Raw genomic sequence first — 24,627 nt, forward strand, 5'->3', positions numbered from 1 at the left:
CAAGCCCAATTTAATTTGTAAAAGCATGAACAATCCAAACTTTCAAAAGCTCCACTGCAGGCATAAAGTATGTGCCAAATGTTGTATTTCAGCTGCAAATGGGATTCCTGGGGATTGAGAGAAGAGCATGTCTTTCCAAACTCAATTACGAGCTGAAATTACAATGTTAACCATTCAGGTCTAGTTCCTTCTGTTTGCTGATGATTTCCAATCAACAAGGAAAAGGATGGTTCATAGAAAAACACAGTCCCTGCCTCTCACAAGTGCCTTAGTCATCTATGCCCTGTGAGATGGAGAACTTTTTGTGCAATGCACCACAGAGGGAGAACTACAGGGAGAACATTTTTAAGCCATCACACCTTCTCTACATCCGACCAGCCTATTATTTTAATATCTTTGCTCTGCAAAAATATTGGAGAATACTTCTTTAAAGCTCCCCTGCTCGGATACAGAAAAATCAATGAGGTAACTGTATAATGAGCATGTTTCTCCCTTTAGACCAGGAATACCTGACATACTTGAACATTTTTTAAAAAATAAGAACCTTTGTAAGGAATTTGTCTCCTAGCCCCGTGATGGCAAATGTATGATATGTGTGCCAGAAGTGGCACACAAAGCCATCGCTCCAGGCACCCGAACCATTGCTTGTTGCTCTTCCAGGTCCAGCACACCATCCAGCTGGTCTTCACCCATGAGGGAGCAATGGAAGCCGGAAGAGCAGCTACCTGGTGCACATATGAGCGCTTGGTGGATGCTCTTCTGGTTTCAGGCAGGCGCAGGTGCCCTAGCCACCTGTTCTTCTGGTTTCTAGCATACATGCGTGCGCAAAGACGAGCTCACCAGTGTGCATGCACATGCCAGAAACCGGAAGAGCAGCTGCCTGGCATGTACGCTGGGCAGGTGCTCATCCAGTTTCCGGTATGCATGCCCATGCGCGCACTCCTGTTTCGGCACTTGGTGCTGAAAAGGTTCACCAACACTGTCCTAGCCCATCTTCTTATGTATTCAGAAGCTTGTTAAGTTTCCATACTTTAGCTGAGCAGCCCCCTTGTAACACCTGCTGCACTTTCCTTTGTGTACACACACTTTGGGTTTGTAGGAGGAGGAATCGCTGTCTTTTTGGTAAACGGGCTGTTTTATTTTATGCTACCTTGGCTGCATTTCAAATGTTTCTCGCTTGTGTAAAAGGACCCGGGAAGTTGCTCTTCAACTGGAATAGAGGGTTGTTTTATCTCTTAGGACTTTCAAACAGTGAAATTGGGAAAGATAATTATTAAGTGGACAGTCTACTATTTAAATTAAACAAACCGCACTTGAAGTGGATGGGAGCATTTGCAAGGGGAACTGTCAGATTCGTTCTTGGTGGAAAAAAGAGAGCTGTAGGAAAATTTCATCCGGTTTGCTGTTTTAAAGCAAAGTGCCCTGATTCAGATATTTCCTAGATGTATGGACAAAGCAGAACTACTAACCTTCCCCTTAGTAACTCCCTGGAGAACTGGCAATGCAGCATTTGGCTCAATAACCACATGTAAAAATAGGAACTCAGAGGAGGGTTTCCCACAGAGCAAAGGGCTTCCATGATTAAAATATTTATGGCAAGCAGAGTTTTGCATTACATCTTATACTTTAATATATATTTTAAAGACATCATTTGCAGAGTGATGTGGAAATCTGACAGAATAGGCTTCTTGGTAATGAAAAATGAACATGCTTTGATTTAGGCAGTATCCTTGTATGAGGCGTACACTCAAATACCTTCCCTGTGGATGGATTTCCCAGTTTTGCTCACAGGGTGAGACACAGTTAGTACTTAGATCCAAATAACATTCCAGAAGGAAAGCTTTACATCTCATAAGAAGGGAGAAACTGAATTACTGTGTGGAAAGGAAATAAATAAAAATCAGATGAACTGATTTTCCCCTTTATACTATAAAGGTAAAGATAAAGGTTCCCCTCACACATATGTGCTAGTCATTCCTGAATCTAGGTGGCGGTGCTCATCTCTGTTTCAAACCCGAAGAGCCAGCACTGTCTGAAGACGTCTCTTGGTGAAAAATGGGGGCTTTTTGCCTTACCCCAGCCTGGGGGCCGGAGAGGACAAAAACCTTTTTTTCTTACTTACGTCTTCGAAATCTTGGTGTATTTTATAGTCCAAAAAAAAATACAGTATTTAAAGAACTGATGGGGTACCTACTTCCCACAATGATCTTAGGTGGATTATAATAACCCATAAAAACAACATTTTGGAACAAATAAACCTGATCCTTCCCATCAGATGCCAGGTCACCCATACTGTGGACCTCTTGACTCTGCCCCAATGCTTGGAAGAAGAGCCAAGTCTTCACAGTTTTCTGGAAATATAAAAGGGTAATACGTTCCCCACCCCATCCTTATAAAAAAAAATCTCAATTGCACTAACAGCACTGAGATCGAGGGAAGAGATCTTCTAATCCAGGGATCCGTGGGCCAGATCCGGCCCATGGGATGCAAGATCTAGCCCACGATGCCAGCCTGGAAACAGCAAAGGACCTGCCCCTGGAGCCTCTGCCAGTGAAAATAGAGCTCAGTGGGGGCATCCATTTTCACTGGCAGAGGGCTGCAGAAGGCTGTCACAACAGAAAATGGGGCATGAGGAGTGCCATGGCCATGCCCACCCCCCGGACACACACACACACACACACACACCTGGCCCTCCAAGGTCAAACACAACCCTAATGCAGTCCTCAATAAAATTGAGTTGACACCCCTGTTCTAACATTTCATGAAACCTTCAGTTTCTTGGTGGCGTTGGCTTGAATTTTTTCTAGTATTGATTTGGATGGCTTTAAATCTCGCTTTCCTTTTGAAAACATGTTAGAGGTTTATTGCTTTAAAATGTCAATAGCTGCCTTAAAGTCTTTTGTTGTAGATTTTTTTAAAAAAGAAAACACATGTTCAATATATTATTTGTTTTCTGTAATTGAATTGATGTCTTAGTTCATTCATTGAGCTGGATCCCAACTAAGATCTTCAAGACAAGTAGTTGGACCCCAACTACTTCATTCAAGACAATGATTTTGGAGAGTTCTCTTTTCAGAGGGTGAAGCAAAGTACATGTATCCTTTACTTTTTCCCTAAATAGTTTCTAATAGAGAAGACATAGTGGATGAAATGAAAGGAAGAGAAATGGGGAAACTGATTGTGTAATATTAGAGTACTTGTTATTAAGGAGAAAACTTCAGTGGAGTTGAATGTGTATCTTGGATTACAAAAAGGTCAATGTTAATAAACTTAGAACAATAAATAAAGTTCCATGGCAAAACAAGGTAATGGGGAAAGTGGTTTACAGAGGTTCCTAATAAAGAAGATACTAGAATAAGAATTGCAATCAATTCTGACAAGGGAAATGAACACAAGAATTCACAGAATGTCTATTGAGATTCTCAGTCATCCAGGTCATGGTTGTCCCAAAGGTGCTTTTTTTTTCAGGAGGCAACTGGACTTTCTGAACAAAACAATTACTTCATGAATGGCACAACATAGGATAACAAACCTATCAGGACAAGATTCAGCAGTCCATCTGCATTTAAAAGACAAAGGCAATTCTTTTGAAGACAGCAACATCCACATTTTAGACAGAGAAGTCTGCTGGTTTCAAAGAAGGGTCAGAGAGGACTTATATGTTAAAACCGAACAGCCCTCTCCCAATGGGGTGGGGAAAATATGTCATCATCTATCTCCTGACTACAACACAGTCCTTTCAGCAGGACTCCACATCAGGTTACCCTGAGGACACAGATAAACCTCCAAGTGGCCTCAACGACCCTCTAAAAGATTGCAAATGATCAGCTTCCTTCAAGGAATATAAATCCTCCCATTCCCCACCATCCAGTCAGAGCTGAAGAAGCATCTTGGATGAGAAGCGAAAATGTCTTCAAAGAAAAAAAAATCACTCTTGCCAGGTTTCTGCCCCTGAAGATCTGAGAACAAACATGGGCACGCACAGAAGATATTGCAAAGATGTCTTGGAATTACAGAAATAGCTGTTGCGGTCCACTGGCGGCCTCGGAGCTGGCAGCAGAGTCAGAAAGTGAGGAGGTTGAGAAGGAACATGGGCCAGTTCTGAAGTCTGAGGAAGGCTCAGGCGAGGTCTCTGCATCAAAGGCAGAGACGGGGCCAGGGCCATCTGGTAGTTATGTGCTGCCTCTGGAGCCTCTGGAGTCTGACATAAGCGAGGCAGAGGAACGGGCGGGGGGGTGTTCCCAGTGCACACATGCACAGAGCTACCAGAAGGCAAGAACAGCAAGGGCAAAAGGGGCAACTTGGAAGTGAGGCTTGGAGATGATTGGCCCCTCCTATAAGACATAAAAGAGGAGCAAACGGACTTGAGCCTTTGCAGGAAGCAACTTTGTTCATTCTGGTCGGTTTAAATTCCGAAGCTCCGTTTGACTCTGTGCTCCGTTTGGCCTTGCAAAACTAATTGGCAAATTAGGTCTCTGGCAGCATTTCAAGGGAGATAAAGGTGGGTGCTTATCAGCCTTACCCTGAAAGACTGTGGCAAACTTCTGTCAGACTCTTCACAGACTGGTTGTGAATCATTACAGGCTGTGAATGAACCTAATTCACAGCCGGTTAAATTAAAAAAGGATTTTGGGGACTAAGCGTGTGATTTTTACTGTCTCAGGCAGCCTAGGTCAGAACAATAGCACCAGAAAAGTTAAAGCTCAGAATGAGTTGAAATGGGCAAGGTACACTAAGATTTTTTAAAGGCTTTTTTCCTCTTTAATTTTTTTTTTAAAAAACACCCTGATAACTGCTTCTTTGAAATCTAGGCTATTCCTCCAATGCTTTCATGTCCAGTGAACAATTTAAAAAAAATCCCCCTGCTAAGAAGCTGCATTCCTCTCGAAAGGAAAGGCCCTACCAATCACCCATCTCCTGGACAGCTTGTCTTGCAAGGCAAGTTAGCAACCAATGGAGAACTTTTCATAAATCAATTCGTCCAAGACTACAAAAGACTTCCCACCCATTTGATATTGCAAGATATCATGCGCTCCTGGAATGTTTGGAGCACTTAAAACAATGACATGGAACTTTTCATTAATGCAAAACGAAGTCCAAGATTCTTGTGCTACAGGACCTCCATTGTTTTACTGGCTGGCTCAAGAATGCTCATGACATTTGGGAATAAATGCGGTAGTTTGGCTGTCCTCCCTCCTGGTAGACATTAAAGCCCTGGAATATGTTATCCACACCAGCCTACAAATCACTCTCTTGAGCCTATGTCCAATGCCTACTCCCTTGCATTTTTTATAAACCAGCTTTATAGGCAATAATTGTTTTGGATTGTACCGCTGCAGATATTTTTCCTACATTAAGCTAGTGTGGGAGTCTCCTTTTTTTCCCCCCAACTGTTCGTTATTAACTACATGATTGTATGGTGTTATTTGCAAACTAGATAAATGCTCCTGTGGAGTTCACTAACTCCTTCCAAAGTTCTCTTGAACCCAATTTTTTTTTCCTGGCTTCAAATGATTTGAATCCCGGAGTGAAATTCAACAGGTTCTGACAGGTTCTGGAGAACTGGTAGCAGAAATTTTGAGTAGTTCGGAGAACCGGCAAATACCATCTCTGCCTGGCCCAAGAGTGGGGTGGGAATGGGGATTTTGCAGTATCCTTTCTCTGGTGTGGGGTGGGAATGGAGATTTTGCAGTATCCTTCTCTTGTCCGCCTACCAAACCATACCCACAGAACCAGTAGTAAAAAAAAATTGAATTTCACCACTGTTTGAATGGTCTGCATTTGGGTGGCGGTTTGGGGGGGGAGGGGGGAGTAAGAGAAGGAGGAGGAAGAAAATATTTGAGAAAAATAAAGTTCTTTGTCTATACTAAATTACAGTATCATGAGATTATAATTCCAGACAGTTATTGCAATGACTCAGGAGTAATCACTCAACATGAAAAAGGATATAGAGGTAAAGTGGGCTATTGCAGTTATTTTACTCTCTTTGTTAGGCAGTTTGTAACTTATATGATCAAGATTTTGGCCTAGGTAAAGCTTATATCTTTGTTTTCTCAAGCATTTTGTGACATGTCATTGAATAAAGGTGAAGGTAAAGGTCCCTTTGCACATATGTGCTAGTCATTCCCGATTCTAGGGGGCGGTGCTCATCTCCATTTCAAGAGCCAGTGCTGTCCACAGACTTCTCTGTGGTCATGTGGCAGGCATGACTGAATGTTGAAGACGGACGGAACACTGTTACCTTCCCACCAAAGGTAGTTCCTATTTTTCTACTTGCATTTTCACATGCTTTCAGACTGCTAGGTTGGCAGAAGCTGGGACAAGTAATGGGAGTCCACTCCATTATGTGGCGCTAGGGATTCGAACTGACAAAGTGCCGACCATTCTGATCGACAAACTCAGCGTCTTAGCTACTGAACCACCACATCCTTTTTGAAAAAAAGAACCCTTTTACATTATTCCAAAACCTACTCAACAGAGTATCTCTACTTCTACATGGGAAGTCCATGTGTGTTCACTTTTGGAAGCTCCTGTGGCTCTTTCTCCATTTTAACTTACCCAGCTCTCAACATTCATCCCAATTTTCAGCAATAGCCACCTATTCAAAGGCAGACTTCACAAGCCAAGAATTATTCTTCTATTTTATTCTGAAAGGAAGTCATTACAGACTTTCTTGGTCAAGGTGCCAGTTTTCTTTCAACAAGCTGGGCTTGAAACAGCACATATGGCATTAAAGTACACAAAATCTGCTAAGCAGACTGAATTCTGGCAATTCTGCTTGTTTTAAATCCAATGCTATTAATAGTGAAATTTAAATTTAAATACTTGTATCTTTTCCCTCTATTTAATGACGTAAACCCCAGTGGTGGGTTTCTATTATTTTTACTACTGGTTTGCTTGCACACATGACACTTCTATGCATGCGCAGAAGCATTCGGGTGGGTGGGCGGAGCCTCCTGTCACTGCTACTACTGGTTAACCCAATCCGAGCTGAACCAGCAGCAACACACCTCTGGTAACACACACACACACCTGAAGACACTTTCTTCTGGGTAGGAGAGACTTTTATGTGGTTGGTGGGGTTTTTCTGACATCTAGCCCTCTCAATTTAAATAGAATAGAATAGAATTCTTTATTAGCCAAGTGTGATTAGATGCACAAGGAATTTGTCTTTGGTACAGATACTCTCAGGGTACATAAAAAGACAAGATACATTCATCAAGAATCATAAGATACAACACTTAGTGATAGTCATAGGTTACTAATAAGCTATCAAATCATACTAGAAAACAAACAATATAAATGTTAAAGACACAAGCAACTTGGTTATAGTCATAAGTAAGAAGAGATAGGTACTAGGAAAGAGATAGGAAGAGAAGAATAATAGTAATACAGTCTTAGTAGATAATTTGACAGTGTTGTGGGGATTATTTGTTTAGCAGAGTGGTGGCATTTGGGAAAAAACTGTCCTTGTGTCTATTGTTCTGGTATGCGTCGTTTTGAGGGTAGAGCTGCACAATCTACAACAATTGCAATTATTGATACAGTACTGACAATCAAAGTTGTAATTCTTTATAGGACAGCCATGAAACGGAATCAACTTACCACTCCGCCCCCAGCAGAATGAACCAGCACGGACATGCCTTCTCTCAAGTTGGCAACTTCGAAGAGCATCATATATGCTGTTACAAAGTTCATAGGAAAAGCAGCTGCTTCAGAGAAGCTCATGTCATCAGGAATTTGGTACACAAAGTCAACCGGGGTGCACACAACCTCAGCCCAGGCATTGTAGTTAGTAAAGGCCATGACTCTGTCTCCAATCTGAAATCATTGGAAAGAAACACAATCGGATTACAACTTTAGAATAGACTAACAGAGTTGAAAGGGACCTTGGAAGTCTTCTGGTCCAACCCCCTGCTTAGGCAGGAAACTACACCACTTAAGACGAATGGTTATTCAACATCGTCTTAAAAACTTCCAGTGTTGGAGCATTCACAACTTCTGGAGGCAAGTTGTTCCACTGATTAATTGTTCTAACTGTCAAGAAATTTCTCCCATTGCTTCTTGTCCTACCCTCATGTGCTTTGGAGAATAGTTTGATTCCCTCTTTGTGGCAACCCCTGAGATACCTTCTGGATAATCCACATGGAGGCACCCCCAAAATACAGGCTGGTTTCAGATCAGTGGCAGTTATCCTTTCGTGACTGTAACATCCAGCAATCAGGGGTACAACCACGTACAGTGTTGGTAGATGAGAGTCACTGTGGGAATAAGAATGATGCAAAATGTGTAGAAATATGTCAGCTGTTATTATACCATATTTCTACCCCATTTTTCCCTCTGGGCAGATCTGTATTTTTCCTGAAATAAAGTGATAGATCTCCCCAGTTTCTTAAATGAGACTGAGACCTCTTCCTCTTGAAACTAGAAGAATTGTATAGAAAATAGTCTGTCCTGGGTCTCCAAATTCGGCAATTGTGCACTTCAATTTCCAGAATTCCTCAGCCAGCCATGTTGCCAAATTTGGAGATTCCTGGCTTATCATAAAACCCACCTAATGCTTCCCATAATATTTTGGGAAGGTAAGTTAAAAATAATCATTGGTGTATTGCTTAAACCAGTTCATAGAGCTGGCTTATTCCAACCCGAACAAAATCAGTGCTATATGCTCCAGATTTTAAATATGCTAAAAAGTATTTAACTGTCATTGCAAATCCACCCCCTCTTTGCATTCTTAGTAGCTGTGGATTTAAATTCATGTATAAACTGTTTCAACTAGGCTGAATTGTGTTTCAGAGAACACTGCTTGATTCAGATTGCAACATGTGTATCTCTGCATTCTTCTGCCTATGGTACATTCAACTTTATCAGTTGCTTTTGATAGTTTTTAAAGAAGGAAGCCATTCCTTACCTTGCTCATATATAATTATTTATACAATAAAATATGGGGAGAGGGAAAGGAAGACTGTTTTCACATATAAAGTAGCAAAAATCATTTTTTAAAAACTGGATGTTATCATTCTCCATAGCATGTTCAAGTACTCAGTGCAATTTTATTCAGATGTCAACACAGAATTACAGCTTTAGAAGGGGAGGAAAGTGAAATTAAACTGCAAAGCTGACTCGCCTATTGATAAAAATTCAAGGCTTTTGCTACAGTTGTCTGATTCTTCGCATGAGCTCATCTGAAATAAAATTATTTTGGTTACTTAATTAGCTTGGTCCATTGTACTTTTTTCTCCCGAGACGTGTATTGTTATGACAAATGAAATAATTGCTAGTGAGCCAGCAGGAATACAGTGTTATGGCACAGTTGGGTGCCATTAATGTGAGCTTCAATTCCATGCTTCAAAGATTTTCTGGCTGTCGAGTAGTATAGTTCTTACCCATTTGCCTTTAGAAGTAAACTTACATATTTACATTAAGCTATTATTATATTAATATAATTAATTTGTATTAATAGTTATATTCATAACTGGCTTCGACCATCCCATTTTGAAGGTGGCTAGTACAAGATCACATTTCCACCCTATCTATTTTTGGTTCTTTATCCATTTTAATATTAATTTTAATATTTTTGTTTTCATTCTTCTTCTTGTGCCATATCCGTCAACGAACATTGGTGATCATGTTGGCAATCCTCTTTTGTCAACATGAAAAAGTGCTGGTGAATTTTGTCCAAACCAGTCCCTTAGGTTTTTCAATCATTCCCTGGAGGATTAAGTGAAGATATTTTTCCAGGTGTCACATCACATGTCCAAAATATTCTAACTTTCTCTTTTTAATGGCTTTGATGATTTCCCTTGGCTTTCCCAGGCAACTTATCACCTCCTCATTTATTATTTTGTTAACTCAGCTTTTATGTAACAGCCATCTATAAATCCACATTTCAAATGCTTCTAGTTTCTTCAAGTGGTTTTCTGTCAGAGACCAACTCTCTACTGGATAGAATAGATTATTTGCTTTCATGGCGATGTGTAAATTGTTTTATTTTGTTATTTATGACATTTCTAAACTGCCCAGAATTGCTTGGTAGAGAAGATGGGCAGCATACAACTTTAATAAATAAAAACCAATATTTAAGAGTGCTTATTTCTTTACAGGTTACTCAGGATTTCGGTCTTACTGAATCACGTTGCAATTTGGGATTTGCTTAGGAAGTGGAGAGTTTTGGTCTCAATTAACCTTGGGAGATAGCTATCTGGAGATGGCCAGGTGCGAAATACAAAAACAGCAACAGTGACCATTGACACTGTCAATTAACTTGAACTTGATCAAGTTCAAGAGCTTTGTTCAAGAAAAATGCACTTGATAAAGTTTGGACCTTGAACTTTAACTTCCAACATCTCTATATTCATTTAAAGAGATGGAGTTGTAATCCAACAACATCAGGATAAGCTGGGGATCTTCATTGCTATTATAAATGTTGACTAAATAATGAAGCACCATAGCATGATTAAAATGGGCAAATAAAACAGCTGAGTGTTGTAGGATGAATTAAGATAACCATCATAATGTGATTTTTTTTAAAAAAAAGGCAGACCACAAGCTAGGCTGACTCAAATCTATCTGTACATTTTTTTATAATATAAAGTATTATTTTCATAAACTAGCAATACTGGGAACTAAAATAGTCCCCACCGTATGCAAATCCTATCTTCTGTTTTTAACGAAGAGACCTATTGAATGTTAAAGGCTGTTAAATGCTCAATCACTGATTATATCTTCCATCATAGATCATCTCAAATTCTATTAGCTCTGCATGTCTTTCAGGTGACGACCTTTCGAAATGAGAAAATGAAACAGCAAGCATCTCTCCCCTTTTATCTCCCACATATTCATTTATTTTGAAATTGTGCTTTTTGATCTTGATCAAATTCTACTGCCCTCTTTTAGAGCCCAACTTGTCTTCACTCAAAGGCTGTGGGGATGTGGATTACGAGGTTTGTAGCATGGAAACATTTATAGCATCTTGAGTGGTGCCACATTTCAACTGCCTTAGGATACAGAAAAGATTACAAACTTGTAAAATTTGCTGATAGCTTTAAAATGCAACTGAAGCAGGATGACATGCCTATTTGTCTACCTCTTCTTCTACCCCCATCAGCAAAAAGTAGATTTTTTATGTGAAATAAAATGGTTTACCAAATAAAAAATGATACAGTATTTGCATACAATAGGTGAAAGCTAAGTTGAATATCGCAATTACAGCCCCATTCCAAAGAAGTGGGAACAAACTCATTCAACTGGCTGATGAATTGCAGATTTGGAGTGAAGTTTCTTGCAACCATAACTGGTGGAAATTCATTTGTGCCTTCAGTTGAATGGCTATACTGTACTAGTTGTTTACCCAGTATGTTAAAGTCTATTTGGCTTAAGAAGAATGAACTTCAGCTGTTTGGGTTTAACTACAGTTGACTGAGTTTAGAAAACTTGCTAAGTGTCTATGGAAATTCTCAATCATCCAGATCATGAGTGTCCAAAAGGCAACTTGACTTTCTTGGTGTATCTTGCTTGAAAATGTTTCATTTCTCACCCAAGAAACTTCTTCAGTTCTGGATTGAACTGAAGAACCTTCTTGGATGAAAAGCAAAATGTTTTTAAAGACAAAAAACCCAACAAGATAAAGCATCTTGGAAAAGCAACTTTGGAACAAAACAGCTAAGCCACAAACAAGCAAATTTCATTGAGCTTTTTCTACAAAACCAATCTTTGCATGGGAATTTTTGAGAGCATGGGATGGACACAGGCATTGAATGACAGCTGAGGTGGAAGACTATTCCATTCACAGATTGGCTGGTTATGTTTACTGACTATAGTCCCAGACCAATAAAACACAAATATATTGTAAATGTAAGACTATATATGGTAAGCCAACCTTAAAACAATAAATAATAAAGAGGGCAGCATTCAAATTCTACAATCCATAACTATTGCTGAAATGTTGGCAATATTTTAAAGGGTTGCTTGCTTTTAATTTTTTTAGGAGGAAGTCTGCAGCCTCTTGCTCAGCAAGACAAGTAAAATTTATTGGTGCCAAATACTAAGGGTGATATACTAGACAGTTTAACAATTCATAAGTTACTGTCTTGACTGCAGTCTGCACAGAGGTAAATGCAGTTATCTTCCGATTGTCTGAATAGCCCTGGGTTATTTCTCATTGCATTTTCAAAGAAAAACAGATTTAGAGCCCAAAAGAAATTATTGCTTTTCCTTTTCAGCTGGAATCTCAAACTCAGATTGCCATGAATGTTACTTGAGACTAGCTCAAAAGACCAAAGGCCTTAACAATGAAATCTCTAATGAGTCAAGGATGAAGAAAATAAGGGCAATAAGTACACAAATATTAAATAGATGAACTTTACGATGATACATAACTACATTTGGGGTTTTATATAAGGCTCTTAGAAGCAGGGATGGCTGTGGATGTTTTTTGTGTGGAGAGCAGCTGGAACCATTGAAGCTGATGACTATGTGGAAGCAAGCAAGGACTCTTGCTTAATGTGAATCCCTCAAATTCCAGATGTGGCATTTCCTTCTAATTCCATTGGGCATCAGCCTGCATAGGGTCCATGGATCCTGTCATCACCTCTCTAAGCAGGCATCTACTTAAGGTGCCCTTGGAAGAAGAGGGAGCAAGGCTAACTTGGCCAGTCACCTAGAATATCTTGCATGAACCCAGTGAATGCCATTGTCCACTGTCCTGGAAATCATTTCCAGTCATCTCCCTTCAGCGCCAAGGAGGATCCGGCCAACACTGCTGACAAACTTCAACACTGTCCAGGTTAAGTCAGCTGATCTTCTGCAGGGTTTACAACAATGGAGGTGGAGTTTTACTCTTCTGGGTCACAGGCAAGTCAACTCCCTCCTTCTCTTCTTCCTCCCCACATTTGTCCATCTAGTTTGCTCTTGCCTCCCTTGTTACCATCCCACATCTTCTGAAGTAAGATGGGAGTGGTAAGTTCTTGTCAGATGACACCTGTATATTGCACTACTTCCTTTAAGTATCTTTTTTTTTTTTTTTTACAAAAAATGACTTGGTAGGTTATAAATTTGAGAACCACCTTTGCAGTATCTTAGTGTTGTGGCCTGCCGCCAGCCAGCAGAGCTGGCAGCAGAGTCGGACAGTGAGGAGGTTCGGGAGGAACAGGGGCCAATCCTGGGGACTGAGGAAAACTCAGACGAGGGCTCTGTGTCGGAGGCAGAGAGGGAGCTAGACAGCAGCAAGGCAGAAGAACAGCTGGAGCCTGTTCCCAGTGTGTGCATGTGCAGAGCTGCTAGAAGATAAGAACTTCTAAGAAAGCAGGGTCAACTTAGAAGTAAAGCCACACCTTGGAGGTGATTGGCCCCTCCCATAGGAAACAAAAGAGGAGTGAATGGGGAGTGGGGTTTGCAGGAAACAATTTGTTCATTTGGTCCGGAAAGTTCTGTTTGTGATTCTGTGCCAAGTTTTGCTTTGTCCTGTGTTCAGACACTAGTTATCTGGCAGCGCTCCAAACATGATAAGGTGCATGTGGATAAACATTCCTCTGAAAGACTCTTTGCTAAAGCCTTGCTGGCTGTGAATCAGAGTGGGTTTCTACCAGTTCGCACCTATTTGGTAGAACCGGTTCGTCAAATCTACCGAACTGGTTAGAAGAGGTTCCACCAGTGGACCCGGAAAGCAGGCCACACCTGCAGAAGAGGTTCAAAAAAATTTTGAAACCCACCACTGCCACACACACACAGACACACACACACAGAGAGAGACAGATTGACACAGAGAAAGAGAGAAAGAGAAAGAAAGGAAGAAAGAAAGAAAGAAAGAAAAAAGAAAGAAAGAAAAAGAGTGAGAGAGAGATGAAAGAAAAAAGAAAAAAGGGACAGAGAGACAAAGGGAAGAAGAGAGAGAGAGAGAGGGAGAGAGAGAGAGAGGGAGGGAGAGGGAGAGAACACATGGCCGGCAAGCCACTCCCACAAAGGAGGCCACACCCATAGAGTAGGTTCCAAAAATTTCTGAAACCCACTACTGCTGTGAATGAAAGGAATTCACAGTCATGTAAATAAAATGGGTTTTGTCAGGAGCAAGACTTTACTTCTTGCTTTCTAAGGAAGCCTGAATCAGAACACTTAAGTCTTCATGTTTCACACGGAGAACTTCACCCTATTTGATTTTGCTTTTCATCTTACTCAGTTTGCCCTCGAGGAGTGTATATTCTATTAGGACCAAGCATAACTATTGTCATTAAGGGATGATGATGATGATGATAATGGTGATGATTTGTTTGTTTTGCAGTACTGCACATCTTCTCCTATGCAGGAAATGTTGTTTTGGCTACATCACCAATAGTGTTCCTAATGTGAATTTTGTTTTTTTTTCAAGAGAGAATTATGTTATGATGCCAGCCTTTTAAAACTGCTTTTATACCACTGCTGCTGCGCATTTGCTATTTTTGTATTTATATATATTTATATAGCTGCTATATTTAGACGTATTTCTACGCCAGCCATTTTAAAACCAGTTTCCTGGTAGATATAGAACACAAATTAGAATGGGGATATGTAATTCAATACAATACAATCACAGAGTTGGAAGGGACCTTTGAGGTCTTCTAGTCCAACCTATTCTAATCCCAAAGCAAACAAACCATTTTATGGTACAACCTGAGCTATGAACAAGTCCATTTAATCATCAAGTGCTCTACCACCATTTGAAATTCACAATACGTTAGAATTCAACATTGGAAAGACACTGTAGCATGCCAGGATATTTAAATGATAGTCTGCACATAACACAAATCAGCAATAGTTAAGTACACACATTACATAATAAAACCCAAACAGACCATGTTATTGTTTATAACAGTGGTTCTTAAAACTTTTTTCACCATAAACCCTTCTTTAAATACTTTTTGTGGCCATGAACCATGGTCAAAGATCCACAAGACCTAACTCAAGATTCAAATCATGACATTTCTTCAAGCCTTTATGGATCCCCCCCTTTGATGACATTGTGCCCCCCCCATGGGGTCCGTGGACCACAGGTTGAGAACCACTGCTTTATCATGGCTTAAGGGTATCTTGTTTTGTTCTCAAGCACTATCATATTACCTCATAGCCTTTCACATTTTCACCCAGAGCTTCTACAATTCCAGAGCATTCAAATCCAGGTATAAGTGGTGTTTTAGGTGGATTATCAATGTTCCCCTGGCGAACCATCAGATCAATAAAATTTAAGCCACTGTAAGGGAAAAAAATGAGAAAGGAAGATATGAAGGCCTGCATTCCAAGGTAGCTGATAAACACAATCTATCACGCCATTCACAACCATATTTTAGTGACCAAAACCCCAAATGCTCTTTATAAGAGATTTCTTTTCTTTCCCACTCTCACCCAAGCTGAATTCACTGTTCATCTTTTGGGATATTCCTAAAAACTCAAGTTACATAGCTTCCTTCTCTTTGTCTTCTCTCTGTCTTCTCTCAATTCTCTTTGTAAGGCAAGATGGTTCAAAATAGGCACTTCTTTACACATTGTCCTTTTGCTGATTAACTTTCCCCCACCCCTCCCCAAAAAACCCCAGTGTGTTATTTTTGAAGTTTCAAGAACTTAATCTCAAAGCAACAGCAACAATAGATTGAGTGGTGTCTCATTCAATGACTTTCTAGCAGTTTTTCCAAAGGAAAGAGTCCACAACGTGAAGAGAGGATAGGTATTAATTTTCTATATCTTCAAAATCTTCTACAGCTTTGTATATGCTGCTTTGGAAAATAATATTCAAATATTAGGACTTTGCAAAAATGAACCCATTCAGTTTACAACTGAGTAGAAACTGACAATGCAGGGTGAGGAGATTGCAAATGGTTTGATTTTTAAGGAAGCTATTATGCAATTCCATATTAATGTAGCATGCAATTTTAAAAAATGAAACATAACATTCATTTCCCACAAATACTGGTAACTTTTGATTGCTCCCCATGGTCCAATATCTTTCAAAAAGGTGGTGTCAGCTCATCCATGAGCTCCAGACTATTAATCAAATTGGTTATCATGAACGTATTACGAGTAGTTCTCAACTTATAAGCATTCATTTAGTAACCATTCAACGTTAACAATGATACTGGAAAACAATGACTTATGACAAGTTTTCAATGACTATGGCAGATCCCTACAGTCACATGATCAAATTTTAGGGCACATGGCAACTGGCATGTATTTATGAAGGTTCAGGATCCTGGGATCATATGATCCCTACTTGCACACTTTCCAGATGGCTTCCAACAAGCAAAGTCCATGCGGGGGAATCAAGATTTGCTTAACGACTATATGAGCCACTTAACAACTGCAACCATTTGCCTTAGTAACTCTGCCAAAAATGGGACGTAACTCACTGAACTGTCTTTCTTAGCAATTGAGTTTTGTGGTCATAAACTGAGGACTACCAAACTTCCTTGTCACATCAGTTTCCCTGGATTTCTGTAATATACAGTCTATAACAATGATGGCAACCTTCAAAACCTGTGTGGAATTTTGGACAAAGATATCTGAATAACCCAGTTCAGTCCATGAGTTTTTCAATTCCCACTAAATAGGTTAATGTTCCTTTCACACATATGTGATAGTCGTTCCCGACTCTAGGGGGCAGTGCTCATCTCAGATTCAAAGCCAAAGAGCCAGCGCTGTCTGAAGAAGTCTCTGTGGTCATGTGGCAGGCATGACTAAATACCAAAGGAGCATGGAATGTTGTTACCTTCCCATCAATAAAGTGGTCCCTATTTTTCTACTTGCATTTTTACATGCTTTCGAACTGCTAGGTTGGCAGAAGCTGGGATAAGTAACGGGAGCTCACTTCGTTATGTGGCACTAAGGATTCGAACCACCGAACTGCCGACCTTTCTGATCGACAAGCTCAGTGTCTTAGCCACTGAACCACTGCGTCCTATTAACCCTAAACATGTTAGTGGAAATAAGACAATGGTTATCCCCAGCGCTGGGAAAAAAAAATTTCTGAAGCTAAGCTGTTCGTGTTTTGCTTTATTGAAAGACAAAAATGTTATTCTTTGGGTACTTAAGCCTCATTTGCTGAAAAGGGCTTCAAACTGGTGAACACTGCCTCGTTCTTTTTTGTTGATGTGCTTTTTAAAGATTTCCTACATTCCAGTTAGACTCCTTCTCTCTTTGACTCTTTCTCTGTGCTCCTACTCCTTCTGAGTTAACATTTTTAGCAGAAAGAAAGAAAATACTCTTAATGGCTAACTCCAATATATAAAAACCCTGAGATGATGAAATAGAGAACTCTTGACAGATTATTGAATTAGACGTGCATTAGAGTAAAAAGGAGAAGAATCATACTCTTCTCTAACCCATGCTCATTGCTTCCCCCCACCAAACATAAGCCTTTGGTAAACAGTAATACGATGCTTAGTGTTGCAGAATTTATTTTATAAGGAAGATCAGTAGAATATGAAGGACTGCGTAAAGCAAAGCAACTCCACTCTGCAGCAATGGAAAGGAAGGCTGCCATAATATAGATGCTAGACAATGACAGACAGCTACCATTTCTAATGCGGAATGAAATGTAATACCATCCAAGATCAGATTGCATTCACCTCCGTCCCCAAGGGTAGACAAACTATACATTCTAAGTGTTTTGGACTACAATGCCCATAATCCACGATCCTGGATTGATTATACGCCACCAGGTTAGCATCCGTTCTTGTGATTGTACATAGGTTGACTTTCTCCAAGAGGATCTTGCCTCAGCCTGCTCCTTCAACTCTTTCAATGACACACTTACTGCCAAACTACTAGAATCAAGTACATTGATCTTGCTGTTGGCTGCCCTCTCATTATTATTCTTTCCACTTTTCTCAACATTGTAGACTTCTCAAGAGAGCTTGGCTCTTTGCAAAATGTATTAAATGTCAGGCCTGCAGCCATCTTTTCTTTTGGATCTCTGGCCTGCCCTTTTTATTATTCTACTATGCAATTTCTATTGTGGAAAAATTGGAGGGGGGATTGTAGGAGTGAGATGCGTTGTAGGCATAACAAAATTCTTTCTAGAAAGTCAAGGTCATCCTTTGTCTTTGCACCTCTGGACCTGACCGGAACTGGATGGGTGGAACTGCCAACATGGCAGTGGGAGGTTGGACCATGTGATGGACTTGGGGGCAAGATCTTGAACTTTCAACTAGGTGGGAAAAACTGGGAAGCTTTCAGATTTGTGTTTTTCCAGATGTGCCATCATGGCTCTCTTAATAAATTGGAACCTTGAGCAATACTTTGCCTCAGACTCTGGTTTAATTTTGGATGCTATTTGGAACCCTGACATTAAATACATGATTTGAGCTGATTATTCACACTTTGAGTGAAAATTCTAGAATTCTGGGGATTCAGTAAAACCAGGCAGATTTCAAATAAGCCACAAAATCCAATGTATGCCTGGTCCTTCACAATACAACTAATTGTTTCCACTAAACAGATGCCTTAATGTTTCTTTCAAGGTTAAAGTCTTTTAAAATAAGCACTGCAGCATTTCACCTTGATTTTTTTTTTCTTCCGATAAAAATGCCAGGGCTTTTGTATAACAGGAGCCAGACTTGGATAGCAGAAATGTGATTTTTCTGACCTAGTGGCACACAGGAGTTATTTCCATTTCTTGAACTTGGTTGGAAAATGCTTTGCAAGTGATGCCTTCCTCATGCCAAATCTTCACTGAAACGTTTTCTACCTTTATACTGCCAGAGCATCAATATTCAGTCATCCATGAGTGCTTCTCGGCTGGAATTTCGTTTCAGCATGGATGCCAATGCAAGGTGACAGTACAAAGTTATATTTGCTATCAGGACACAGTAATGATGTCAGGAGATGCAGCTCCAAATTCTGTCTGTGGACATCTGATGCATGTGGGCATTTCATGCATGGATGGGCTATATGGAAAACTCCATTTTCAAACATGTGAAATGTTTTAAATAATAGATTAGTCTTTCTCAGCCATACCCACTACTGTCTTACCCTTGGATTGAAAAGGGTATTTGGACTGAGTGTCAGAGATGTTCAAATCTCTGGTGGATTCCCCAGTTTAAGCTACAGAGGTGTTTGGTTGTTGTTGTTTTTTTAGCTTTTGAAGCTCTGCCTTGAGAGGACATTTTGAATCACTTCTCTGCATATTGTTTTGAAAAATCTGTGGCTTCATAAGAGCTGAGTCTTCTCCAACTCCTGCTCACTCTACTAACATATGCTTTAAAACATAGGTAAAGCTTCCCCTTGCACATAGGTGCTAGTCGTTCCTGACTCTAGGGGGCGGTGCTCATCTCTATTTCAAAGAGCCAGTGCTGTCCAAAGATATCTCTGTGGTCATGTGGCCGACATGACTAAATGCCAAAGGCACATGGAACCCTGCTATCTTCCCACCAAAGGTGGTTCCTATTTTTCTACTTGCATTTTTACATGCTTTCGAACTGCTAGGTTGGCAGAAGCTGGGACAAGTAATGGGAGCTCTCTCTGTTAAGCAGTGCTAGGGATTTGAACGGCCAAACTGTCGACCTTTCTGATTGACAAGCTCAGCATCTTAGCCACTGAGTCACCACGTCCTTATACTATAGCCTAATAAACCTGTGATTTACCAAAATGTTTTTAACCAGGGCCCAAATTGATTAGGGTTTCTAGGACTCAGCCTTACCTCTGGAGATCATTTCCCTAAAATCTGGTAGAATGAATTAACTTTTTGAATTGTTCTTTGAAACATGCACCTAACTGAAACTATAGTGTACATATTGTATGTTTGCTACAGATCAAAGAGGTATTACAGCCTATTAATAGCTCATTGGCCAAACAATTCCTATGTCTCTGTTTTGGATTTCTAGGATAGTCACACATACGTCATGAGAAGAACATATAGGAGGTGGCACGTGTGCACATCCAAGAACATAAGAGAAACACAAAAAGACACTGTGAAACTCTTGGTCAAGGTTCCAAAACAATGTGGAACCCCCAAAAGAATATCCATAAAGATGGATACACTCCACATTCACAGCATGCTGATTAATTGTTGAAAATCTGGAGGTTGAAAGAAAAAATGGAACACGTCTGAAATAGGCCAAATTAGTTGGATTCTTGAACTGAAACTCTCTGCAGTATGTTTTATTGTGATGGCCAACACTTATTTCCAGCCATTTGGGAAACATGCACTTCTAATCACTTAATCAGATACTACATGAAAACATGCAGCCTTATTTCACCATCATTGCATAAATATCAAGGACGGACATGATAATTTTATATTTCTCTGCAAATTGCAAACCCCAAACCTGCTACAACACAATGTTGGCAACAGTGCTCAAAATCCCTCAAATAATGACCTGGGTTTCAAACTAGCCTTAACGAGTATTTAAATTGTTACTCAAGAGTACTTTGAATTATTATACATTTAGTGATATATTAATTTTTATGTATTTGTCTAATGTTTTTACTCCTCCCTATAGTTTGTAGGTTTTTGTGTGTATGTACTATATGGGTGCATGCTGTATGTGCGTGCATGTGTGAGTATGTATGTATGTATGTATGTATGTATGTATGTATGTATGTATGTATATGTGTGTGTATGTATCTATACACATACACACTTTTTAAAAAAATATATTTTTAATTTTTTTATTCTATGTAATTTTTATTTTTATTTTTTTAATTTTTTAAAAAATAATTTCTGTATCCCACTTTCCTCATGCTAGTCTAAGGTAAAGCTAAAGGTTCCCCTTGCACATATGTGCTAGTCATTCCGACTCTAGGGGGAGTCAAAGCCAAAGAGTCAGCGCTGTCCGAAGACGTCTCTGTGGTCATGTGGCCAGCTTGATTAAATGGCACATAGAACACTATTACCTTCCCACCAAGGTGGTCCCTATTTGTTCTACTTGCATTTTTGCATTTTTACATGTTTTTGAACTGCTAGTTCAAAAGCAGAAGGTTGGCAGAAGCTGGGACAAGTAACGGGAGCTCTGTTATGCAGCGCTAGGGATTTGAACTGCCGAACTGCTAACTTTCTGCTCAGCATCTTAGTCAATGATAATAAAGATTTGACCAATAGAGCAAACTCCCATCCTTCTACATCTTCATTAGGAAAAGACAGTTTTAATCTGGAACAGGAAGATGGAAGAGATGGGTTGATCGTTAATTCTAAACCACTTTTTTATTGTGCCACTTCCTAGTTCTCTTTCCTTCCAATTATCCTCATTGTTTGGAATGGCCTTGTGGAGCAGCAGTAAATATACCCTGCTGATTTAACAACAAACACAACATCAAAAAAAAAACCCCAAGATGTTAAAACAGTTAAGACCAACAATTTAAAGCCGGAGAAAGATTCCATGAAAGAACATATACTGTACCGCTCTAATCTCTTTTAAATTTTTTTTTAAACTGGGAAAGAAACAAAAATGTTCCAACAGGGTAAGTCCCATGACTTCTGGCTAAAGTACGTTTAAGTTCATACAGTCACATAACTTTCAGAAGAAACTAAGCAACAATCCACCCTTGACCTACTTTCTGTCCGCTCAGAAGGTAAGCAGGATTGGGCCTGGTTAGTCCTTAGATGACAGACTTTCACAAAAAACCAGCTAAATGAGAAAACTCATTTAGGAGGAGGCAGTAGCAAATGACAGTTAAAGGTAAAGTTTCCCCTGCACATGTGTGCTAGCTGTTCATGATGCTACTGGGTGGTGCTCATCTCTGTTTGAAAGCCGAAAAGCCAGCACTCTCTGAAGACGTCTCCGTGGTCATGTGGCTGGCATGACTAAACGCCAAAGCTGCACGGAACGCTGTTACCTTCCCACCAAAGATGGTCCCTATTTTTATACTTGCATTTTATGTACTTTCGAACTTCTAGGTTGGCAGAAGCCGGGACAAATAACAGGAACCGCTGAACTGCCGACCTTCTGATCAACAAGCTCAGCGTCTTAGCCACTGAGCCACCGCGTCCCAATGTAAATGGACTCAATGTAAATGACGGTTGCCTCTTACCAAAACTGCATGTGTAGCTGGTCCCCATGAGTTGGGTTGAGTTGGACATGAACAGATTACGGAAAACATTGCACTTTCAGTAGATGGCAACAACTTAACTTTGTTTGGGCTAGGAAGCTAAGCAGCACTGAACGTAACTATTACCTAGACAGGAGGATTAGTTAGTTATGTATCCTAAGGAATTTCAGGGCCACTGAGCAGATTAAAATAATCAGGAAGAAGATACCAGCAAACTACTCCCATATTGCACCATAAAAACGGCAAGATTCTGACCAGGGAGTCATCAGGAGTCAAGCACAACTCAAGGACCTTTACCTTCAGCCTCACAATGAGTAAGTTACTCTTCGCTTAAATATGTGCATTTCCTTCCGGTAAGCTAAGAAGCTCCAGAAGAAGGAGCATAGCCTTCCTAATCCTGCTTCATCCTTCTTTCTGATTTCTACTGCTCACTTTTAGAAATCCCAACCCAACCTTTTACGCACAATTTGTTTAAGCTCTCAATAGCTCAACAAAGTTTTGCTGGCCTTGAGTAATTTCAGCTTGTAGGAGCTGTAGGTCTAATTGTCACCAGCATCCTTCTAACAGAGGATTTCCAGGGAAAACAAAATTAGCCAGAAGGGAGAAAATAGAAGGGGATTAAGCATAGGAGCAGGGGAACAGTTGGGAAAAAGAGGATTTATTCATGAGCTTGACCAAAGAAAAGAACTTGAGGCTATCAGAAGGCGAGGCAATTGGTCCCTTATCTAGCAGTGTCAACAGCCACACAGACTGCAGATGTAAGAGAAATGGGAAGTGCCCCAAAAGGACCAAAACAGGCCAATTTGGGGAAAGCTTTCTGGTCCCTTTTAAAAAAAAATGTTTGGGGGAAAAAACTTGGAAAGGGCTTCTAATACAGTGGTCTTTTGGGAAAAAAAAAACAAAAATGATTCACATTTTTCAGATTCACAGCCACCCTATTATTGAGCACCCCTGGAGATGGGGGCAAGGGGGGGGGAGGAGAGAGATGAAAAGAGGAAGAGATATGAAAAAAAAAGAGAGAAAAGATCTTCATTTTTGCTTGCAATATTTGTGCACATTTTCCTACCAAAGATGACAGAGCTGCATTTGTTGCTGAGTCAAAGCCCCGAAGGCTGCTCTTCCAAAGCTCCAACCAAAATACTCCATAACTTGGGAATAAGCCCCAGTTTGTTTGTTCCGAGTGTTGTTATTTTTTTAAGGTTCTTTCTCCATGATGGCTAAGGAAGGCACCAATTGCAAGGACAAAGAGAGGGTGGAAGGGGGGCTCCCTGTTGAATTCACCCTCCCCCCCTTTGGAGATTGAGCTGGAACTTTGCACAAAGTAGCTGGAGGAAGAGAGGGGGGAGCAGGATTCTTTTGGGGGGACGGGTTCACCCCCTTGATTGCTTACTCATTTACTTATATTGGAGTTAAGGAGTCTCCAGTGCCTCTGCCTCAGATGGGCGAGCCTCCCTTCCCTAAAGAGCCTCCCTTCCCCAAAGAAGCCATCAAATCCAAAGGTGGAAAGGATGGATGGATGGAAGGAAGGAAGGAAAGCAGGAAGGAAGGAAGGAAGGAAGGAAGGAAGGAGGGAAGGAAGGAAAGAAGGATGGATGGATGGATGGAAGGAAGGATAGAAGGAAGGATGGTTGGAAGGAAGGAAGGATAGAAGGATGGATGGATGGATGAAAGGAAGGGAGAAGGCAGGGAGATGCTTCCAGACGACCGCCGGCTAACTAGAAGAATTAAAAATAATAACAATAATGTTTTTTTTTTAAAGAAAACCAGAATACTGGACCAGGCTTTCACGCGGATCTTCAGCTCTCCTTCCTGAGGCTCCGGCATCACTTTTTTAGACACCCGGAGCTTATTGAGGCCCCCGAAAGCGGAGAGCACCACGGCTCGCATCTCTTTGGCATCCCCGGCTTTCGGGACGCCGCCGCCGCTGTTGTTGCCGCCGCTCTCTCCGTTGCCGCTGCCGCCGCCTTCGGGCGCCTCCTTCTCGATCATCTGCTCCGTCTCCTCAGCTTTCCCGGCTCCTTCCTTGGCCATGGCGCTGCTCCGGCGGCAGAAGAAGGCGCAGGGGCTGGAGAGCCGCGTTTAAGGGGACGGGGCCGCGCGCGCGCGCCGGGAGGGGGAGCCGGAGGACGGGAGCGCGCCTGGTTTTGGCCGGCCGGCTTCGCCCGCAGACCAATTGGGTCCGTCTCCCCCCGCCCACCGCCACCCAATACGATGGAGAGGCGCGCGCCGCGGAGGTGCCGGGCTGGCAGGGGCTCGGGGCGTGTGCGTAACCCATGACGTAGACGCGCAGACGATTTTATTTTATTTTATTTTCTCTCGAGCTCGGGTTTGTAAACTCCCCGGGGGCGGGTTTTTTTGGGGGGGTGAGGGGGTCGGACGGCAGCAGTCGCCTACTTTGAGGGCTTTGGTCGAGCGCTCGGGCTTTTTGAACGCGTCGTTCCCGAAAGAAGAGATTTCGGGGGCAAATAAATAAATAAGAAAGAAGAGAGAAAGGAAAAGGAAAGAAGGAAGGAAGGAAGGAAGAAGAAAAAGGAAGGAAGGAGGGAGAGAGAGAGAAAGGAAGAAAGAAAAGAAAGAGAAAGAAAGAAGGAGAAAAAGACGAATGAAGGAAGAAAAAGA

General features: G+C 41.0%; 1 protein-coding gene across 1 annotated transcript in view; it reads right to left on the minus strand.

Moving 5' to 3' along the window:
• Positions 1 to 24,039, minus strand: part of VAT1L (vesicle amine transport 1 like) — a 56,528-nt gene extending 32,489 nt beyond the window's left edge. Inside the window, exons 1-3 of the mRNA XM_032230278.1 lie at positions 23,786 to 24,039; positions 15,091 to 15,220; positions 7,606 to 7,821 (exon numbers count right to left, since the gene is read on the minus strand). Coding sequence (XP_032086169.1) covers positions 7,606 to 7,821; positions 15,091 to 15,220; positions 23,786 to 24,039 — 600 coding nt within the window. The remainder of the gene's footprint in view (positions 1 to 7,605; positions 7,822 to 15,090; positions 15,221 to 23,785) is intronic.
• Between the last annotated feature and the right edge of the window lie 588 nt (positions 24,040 to 24,627).

Source organism: Thamnophis elegans, chromosome 14 (assembly GCF_009769535.1).
Source record: "Thamnophis elegans isolate rThaEle1 chromosome 14, rThaEle1.pri, whole genome shotgun sequence".
Lineage (NCBI taxonomy): Eukaryota > Metazoa > Chordata > Lepidosauria > Squamata > Colubridae > Thamnophis > Thamnophis elegans.